Here is an 8275-nt window from a genome sequence, read left to right as displayed (position 1 = left end):
CGACGACGGCACAAACGAGTAGTTTTTTTTTTTGTTTTTTTTTTCTCCCTGTCCTATCGGGTGTGTTTATTTACGAGCCATATTTCTGGATGTTAGAACTTATTTTACAAACATTTTAAAATTGAAGTCACTCTATCGCGTCTGTGACAACTTGCGACCGAACTGTCCGGCTCTGAAAAGTGAGTTACAGAGATCTTCAGGATGTGAAAAGTCCAAAAGTAACAACAACAAAAAAAGTTTCTGAAGCGGCTGCTGTTTAGTTGCGTCACTTGGGTTGATCATGTGGGAGGCTCAATCTGGTTGATAGATATGTCGGCAAACAGGTGCTCTCAGACGTGGATAAACAGGTTCACATCATTAGTGGCCTTTGAGCCCTAAAAACTAAATCAAATCAAATCAAATGTATTTATATAGCACATTTCATGTACAGAACAGTTCAAAGTGCTTCACATAAAATAAAAGCATTGCAGCAGGGAGTGGAAGAAGCATTAAAAATACATAAAAGAATATAAAGAGAAACAAATAAAATAATTTAAATGAATTTAAAAACAAGCAACAGTCCAGATAAATTAAAAGATATCATGCAGATTTCATGCATAGACACATGAGAAAAAAAAAGTTTTTAACCTGGATTTAAAGATGTCTACATTTGGTGAAAGTTTAATCTCCACTGGCAGTTTGTTCCACTTGTTTGCAGAATAACAGCTAAAAGCTGCTTCTCCATGTTTAGTCTGGACTCTGGACTGGACCAGCTGACCCGAGTCCTTGGATCTATGAGCTCTGCTAGGTTTATATTCTCTGAACATATCACAGATGTATTTTGGGCCTAAACCGTTCTGGGATTTGTAAACCATCAGCAGACTTTTAAAAATTCATTAGGGTGTTGACATTTTTTGTTACAGGAGGCAGAATGTAATGTACACATTTGTCAGCTTGAAAACACACATCCTTCTCTGGAGACTGCTGGGAAACATCCACTTAGGCTTTATCTGGCTGCTTGCTAATTGTTGTTTGAAGCTGATAACTCTTAGTCTTCCTCTCCAGGAAAGTCCCATGTAATCGCAGCATTTAATTTTACAAGAGCTTTCAGAGCTCTTCTTGCATCTCTTTCTTTAGTCGACCAGTTAATGCCATATATGTCACAGGGTTGTGGTGGGGGAGAGGACACAAAAGCAGACTCAGGTGCCAAAAGCTGACAGGTAAAGGAAAATAAACTATTGGATAAAACAAAAGAGGCAGGGAATCCAAATCAAGAGCTTGGCAAAAATACATAAACATGAATATCAGCAGACCATAACACACATGAATACATAGTAAAACAAAGATGAGGATCTGAAAGATGACATGTGAAACCCAGGAGTTTATATACTGAGAGAATATGAGTGACATAGTGCAGGTGGGATCATTAGCAAAGTGAATTCAGGTGTGCGGGGGAAAGCATCATGCAAAGTTTGGTCAAATAGTCAAAAACAAAATAGACAACCTACAAAAAGTTCTTTATATATGTTCCATCGAATGTTTTATGATGGAGGCTTTATCTTGTGTGTATAATAAGATATGAAATTATCGTGGGGAGGAAGGCACAAAAGTGAAAAACATCATTGTCATAGGCTACTCACACTTACCATCCTGTTCTCATATCCATCTACATAAATCAGTATGACTGGATGAATATGACTGAGCATTGCTTGGAAATTTGTGGCTGCAAAGAATTGTTGGATGAGATCATCTGTCCAGTGTTTCCTGTGTTAAGCAAGATAAAAGAAGCACCGAAGCACCTTTCCTCAGAATTTAAGAAATTTAAACAACTCTTATCATTGGTGCTGCTCTCATCCTTTTGGGTCACTTCACACAGGTAGGATCCTTCCTCATAGCACAAAAAGCCCAATACAATAAGACCAAAACTGGGTCTACACAGAGCACCGAGGTTACGGAAAAAAACAAAACACACTTTCAGCCACAGCCTGTTTGTCCTGCAGCCATCCGGACGGCCTGCCTGCAGAAGTGTTTTTGTTTTTTTTGTGAGTGTGGAATAAATGTTATTATACGACCTCAAATTGAATACTGACAACATTAATCCTGATTAATTCCTATGGATTTACTACAGTAGTTGATACTTTTTCCATAAACTGAAAACCTTTCCAAGGGTCCACCTCGTTAAACTGGTTAAGATGACGATTGTGTGCAAATCTCGCATCAAGGCAATGACAGTCACTTTTAGGAATCTTTTTTTTTTCTATCTCTCTTCATAATAGATGCCCCAAAGAGACATCAAATATAATTTTCAGCAATCTTCTACAGTCTGTAAGTGTATCTATTTACAAATTAAATTGATTGTCACGGTTTATTAAGGCAAAAGTGGAATATATCATTCATCTCCAGCTTCCCAAATTAAATTTTTTACTGCTCTTCTCAGTTTGGTGTCATTATAAATTGAATATATTTGGTAAACTGTTATATCTAAGCTCTAAACTCATAAGTAATTACAAGAACTCTTTAACCAAATAAGCCGAGTGAATATGACCTTAGCCATTCAAAATATAACTGTTATGAGCACAGGGTTCAAGCCTGTGGAGCAGACACTTAAATCCAGAATCACATCAAAGCGAAACTTTTATTCCACATCACAACCACAACAAGATGAGCTTAAATAATATGAATGAAAATATGCAACATAACTCAAACTTTGGCATGAACATAAAATGGCAGAGGGCAACGTGATCAGTCATAAATCATATACATATATATGTGTATATATGTAGATATATATATATATATATATATATATATATATACATACACATATACACACATATATATGTGTATATATATATCAGTTACAGTAACGGCTGACTTTGTGTGATAAAGTACATTTTTCTTATATCCCCACACAATAAATCTTTGGGATATTTCACACAGCCCATTATACATCCAGATACAACATCAAGCATCGGTCCTCATTCAGCATCAAATAAATATGTATATCTACATCTGTGACAGTCAAAGTGAAGCCTTAAACACAAGTTTTCAAATAAATAAATAATATAAAGAATAAAAAAATGATGGTACGCACAATAAGGAAATAATGGCCAAAGGAAGATTGAAAAGCAAAACAAAACGTCTGCGTTTAAAAAAGAAATAAAGTGAATATATGTAAGAGAAAACCCCAATAAACATATTTATGGGTCCATTTTGGGGCGATAGGTGATCTGAGTATCGTGTCTCTTCCTGTATTTGGTTAGTGTTTTAGGTCCTATTAACAGTGGGTCATGTTATTAGTCTCTTTGGGTCTTAAACATGAAAGAGCATAGCCCCCTAAAACTTTTTCAAAAATCTTCGTAAATCATCTTCATCAGAATAGTTCATTTGTCAGAACTTAGCTTTTTACATTGACATTTCTACGGGTTTATGTGTTTGCTCCTCTTTTAACTCTGTATCAGGAGAGAGGAGCAACAAGTGCTAAAATGTTTCTTCCCCTGTTTGAATATTTATGTTTTTTCTTCCTGTTTCATCTCAGTGCTGCTCCTGAGCCCAGCACCGCTTCGTCCCTCCACATGAAGTCCTGACGCTCGGCTCTGGCCAGGCTGCTCTCCACGGGGCTGTGCCTGTATCCGGACCTGCCATCGGGACAGAGGGAGAGGCTGAGGCGAGCCGTGCTGTTGCTGATCTTGAACAGCCCGTTGGGACTGAGGAAAGCTTCTCTCTCGCTTCCTCCCAGGTTGTTGACCGTCTCCAGGTCGTTGTAAACTGCACTATCATTCAGCTGCTTTCTTCCCTCCATTCTCCTTCTCCTCCTCAGGAAAAAGATGGCTGCTACCAGAACCAGCACCAGGACAGCCAGAAGGCAGGAAATGGTGAGGGTGGTGGAGGAAGGCTGAGACGAGGCCTGGCGCAAAGCAGGCTTGAAACTGGGCTGAAGTGTGAACTCGCAGCTTGGACCCATAAAGCCCTTGGGGCACTGGCATACAGGTCCAGTGAAGTGGGTGAAGCAAGTGCCACCATTCTGGCAGGGTCGGGCACCGCAGGCATCTGAGCGCACACTGCAGTTCTTGCCAGTGTACCCAAGGGTGCAGGAGCAGGTGTAATCATTCACACCATCTTGGCAGGTTCCAGCATTCTGGCAAGGACTGGAAGCGCAATCATCGATGTTGTCCTGGCAATTGGCACCAGTGAAACCTGCCTGACAGCGGCACAAGATACTCTGGCCGAGGTCCAGACACTCACCACCTGCAGAAGGGAGAAATACTCAGCTCAGCATCCAAGAGATAAAAGGTGTCCAATCTTTTTTTAAAAGAAGGAGTGCTAATTGGATGATATCCTGCAATCATGCTGGGGTGCAAACACAAACACCTACTCACTAAAGAAAAGCCCTCGCACTGCTGATTTGCACTTTAACCACAAGGTGTCACCAGAGGACAGGCCTCTTTTGTCCACTCACCGTTCATACAGGGCTTATTACTGCAGCGGTCCAGCTTCTTCTCGCAGTTGGAGCCAGTGTAGCTGGGAGGGCAGCGGCAGGTGTAGCCTCCGGTCGGCGTCTCCACGCAGGTTCCGCCGTTGAAGCAGGGACCATCTGCGCAAGTCATGGCAATGATCTCGCAGTTCTTACCATAGAACCCCTGCGGGCAGGTGCATGAGTAATCGTTCTCCAGGTCCTGCGGGAGGAAGAAAAGCCTTCAGGTCCAGGAGGAAAGATATAGGAACTGTGTACAGTTTGGCAGGAAATGTGATTTTTAGTATGTGCATTGAGTAAAATTCCAGGGTTCAACACACTTTTTCCAATTCCATTTCCGCAAGTGCAACTTGAATTTTCAACCTACATTTTATTGCTTTTGTGAGTTTATTTACAATGTATAGTTACTCTTAAAAAGTCTGTTGGTGTGCATCTTGTTTATAGTTTATGAATGAATTTTGTTTTCTTTTTCCTCAACCTCTGCGGTTAGGACACTAAAAACTTCCCAGTGCGTGATCACCACTCACATTGCAGCTGCCGCCATTCTTGCAGGGGTTGCTGTCACACTCGTTGGTTTCCAGCTCGCAGTTGGTGCCTCCGAAGCCGGGCCGGCACGTGCAGGTGTAGCTGCCTTGCCCTGTGTTGGTGCAGGTTGCCCCGTTGGCGCATGGCTTGTGGTTCGTACAGTAGTTGAGGTCCTGGTCGCAGAAGAGGCCCCCCCAGCCTTCCTGACAGTTGCACTGCCACGGCTGGCTGCACGTCCCGTGGAGGCAGCCTGGGTAGCGGACGCATTCATTACAAGAGGGGCCCTGCCAGCCCATACGACACGTACAGCCCCCTGGGGCCTCGCAGTAGCCATGCTTCTCACTGCAGTCCGCCGAGCAGATGGCTGGGGAGGAAAGGGAGGGTGTGTGATTACAATGGGTACGACTTCTCATTCAAACACACACACACATGTACGGGGCCCCCTGTCTGAACCCAGCCCTGTCCCAGACTCCACTGTTGGTTAAGTATTAAGCCAAGCAGCTGGTAGGCACTCTGCTGAAGAAAAATGCTTTCTTTTATCTCATTTCCATTACACACACTCTCTCTCTCTCTGTCACACACTCAAACCCACCCAGATCACCTTGAAAAATGTGTGAGTCTAAAAGGGGGCCACAGCTCTTTCTCTTATTGTAACAGAACAAAAGGCAGATGGAACACCAGACTGTCTTGCAAAAGACTCAAACACAATCCCACAGGACATCCCTCAGATAAAAGAAATACTCTGTAGGCTCTGAAAACACTCCTCCAGAAGATTAAACATCAACAACAAGCTGAGTAGTGACATTAAAACACTCATCTACACCTTTTCAAATCTTCAGTCAGATAATTTAGGTAATGAGACATGAAAAGGTTTCCCTGAAAATTTTTGTGTTCATTTAAGCTGCTGTTTTGTTACTTAGAGTACAGTATGTCTCCACTCTATACATTCCATCGGTTTCTTTACTTTATCAGATATCTGTTTATGGAGTCTCTGTCAAAGACAACTTTACACTCAAGGGACCTCCTTAGATAAGTGTTTTTTATTTGGTATATTTCTAATCATTTTTATGTTCAGTATTTGATTCTGTGCTTATTCTTCACTTTTATATGTCATATTTAATACAATTGACGATTTGTTTTCCTCATCCCATGTTATTATTATTTGTCATTTAACCTTTTTTTTAAAAGGATTTTGACTACTTATAAGAAGCAGATACACATTTACTACAGATTTGCTGGAAGCCCATCAGTGTACTTAAAATCTGTGATGTACATGTGTGGTACATGAGTTCCTTGCACAAGGGCCCTTCAGCAGTACTGTACACTCACGCTCAGAACAGTAGTTTCCTTTCCAGCCCTGCAGACAGATGCGGTTGCCCTCCTCATCGCAGGTGTAGTGGCCCAGCGTGTCGTCCCTCGGCCTGCAGTAGTCAGCGCAGCCGTCTCCAAAGTAGTACTCGTCGCAGAAGACGTGGTAGGAGTAGCGCAGCTCGCTCTGCTCGCCGAAGTGCACGTCCTGCGACCAGTCTTCGCCGATGGCAAGTCTCCTCCTGGTCGCCAAGCGACTCACAAGGTTGTTTTGGTTGTCTGCAAAGGAGATGGAAGTTTAGGATCAAAATATCTCAAAATACATTTGCGCATTTCATCCATTGTTTCATTCACTCATGGCTCAAACTGCTTTCAAACAACCTACCTGTGTACTCAGTCGGAGATTCTGCATTCCAGGCTTCAATAATCAACGAAAATGTCCCCTGGAACAGAAAAAAAGCGTTCAGAAGTTCGCAAATCCAGTTTTACCAATTTGGGGAGTCATGCTGGTATTTTATGCACTTGTCTGCCATAAACAAATTAAACAACGACTGACTTCCTCTACTATATCTTGTAATAAGCTACTTCAAGTTCCCATTTACCGGCCATTTGAAGTGGAAAGGCACCCTGATGGGAGCACTGCTTGAGATCGACGTGTGATCTGCCCTGATAACGTTAGTGTGTCCGGTGCCAAAGGTGCAGGGAGGCTCCGCTGAGATCACATCTTCTGCGTGTTTTAGGCAAATTCTGAAAAATATATGACAGTCTCTGTGTCTTCTGCAGATCCGTTGCGCCGTGTGGAATGAATGAATCTTCAGCTCAAACACGCCGGAGGACAAAACCTGCAGGGACAGAAAAGTGATGATCATACATCAGGTGCGCAAAAACATACTGGGAATGTTGTTTAGGCGCAAACAGAAGCCAACTCACAACGTGCACCAAGGTCAGAGCCAAGAGGTATCTCAAGTGTAGATGTGCCATTTCTTTTTGAGGTTTGCGTTCCTTTCGAAGTGGATGTCCTCATTCGTCGTGCGCAATGATATTCCAAAAATAAAAGACGACTCAGGAAAAAATCTCTTGAAAATATTTAAAAACTCTGAATATCGTTATCCTTTTGGAGTCTCCTGAATCCTCCTAGTAGTCTTCTTCTTGGTACTCTTAGTTTGCCGGTACTTACTTGTTTTGGTTCTGGTGCGTAAAGGCTCAGTTTACTTTTATACCCACTCGTGCCGCGCGTCACAGGCAGAGAGGTGGAGCTTCAAGAGACCTCAGGGGAGCAGCCTGACACGCGAGCGCAGCGTGGGGATTTAGACAACCCACATTACATCTGGACCAAATTCTTAGGGATATGCATGAGCTGTTGGCGTAAGGCAGATATGCTTTGCACTACTGTATGATTGTTAACCAGTAAAAGTGCGATAATGCGCTGGTTCGTCTCAAAGGCTTGAAGTTTTTCATTTTCACGAGGGTTCAACAATAAGTTGTCAAAGTTTGAGGGGCTAAAAATGTTTCATCTGATTGCGTGAGGTTTCATTTTGCAAACAACAATAAACAAAGAGATTTATCAGTATTCAGTTTGTCAATGTATGAGCATGCCACAACTTTCACGGAGTAAGATGATGCATGTCTTAAATGTCGTTTTCTGTGCTGTAGATGATTTTAGAAGGACATTTTCATTTTTAGATCAAAGTTCAAACTCTAAGCAAAGATCAAAAGAAGCGGGGAAGAATAGCGGGCAGCCTTTCTTTCTTTCCACTCAACATCATAATTGCTCTGACGCGTGTGAGGTGACAAAGAGTGGGCAGGTCCCGGTTAAGACCTTATTGTGCGTCTAGCGTTTCTTCGGGCCTCCCCTGTTGTGTTCCACAGCCTGGCGGAGGGGAGGGGGGGCTGGGTTGCTCGTGTGTTTCAGCTTCTGAAAGAGGGGGGTCCTGGAGGGTTTGGGCTATCATGTTGCCTTTGTCTGGACCTCATACGAACAGCTGTATG

At 42.6% G+C, this 8275-nt stretch overlaps 1 protein-coding gene across 1 annotated transcript; it reads right to left on the bottom strand.

The window, feature by feature from the left end:
* Positions 1-2600: 2600 nt before the first annotated feature.
* Positions 2601-7470, bottom strand: dlb (deltaB). The gene is made up of 7 exons (XM_075487257.1): positions 7217-7470; positions 6889-7128; positions 6672-6729; positions 6308-6565; positions 4981-5342; positions 4439-4655; positions 2601-4227 (listed from the first exon to the last, which is right to left on the bottom strand). The coding sequence occupies exons 1-7, from the start codon at positions 7265-7267 to the stop codon at positions 3509-3511; spliced, it is 1905 nt and encodes a 634-aa protein (XP_075343372.1). The 5' UTR covers positions 7268-7470; the 3' UTR covers positions 2601-3508.
* Positions 7471-8275: the final 805 nt, after the last annotated feature.

The sequence above is a fragment of the Odontesthes bonariensis genome, chromosome 16 (genome assembly GCF_027942865.1).
Source record: "Odontesthes bonariensis isolate fOdoBon6 chromosome 16, fOdoBon6.hap1, whole genome shotgun sequence".
Taxonomy (NCBI): domain Eukaryota; kingdom Metazoa; phylum Chordata; class Actinopteri; order Atheriniformes; family Atherinopsidae; genus Odontesthes; species Odontesthes bonariensis.
The sequence above is the reverse complement of the archived record's forward strand: the minus strand, read 5'-3'. Positions and strand labels throughout refer to the sequence as shown.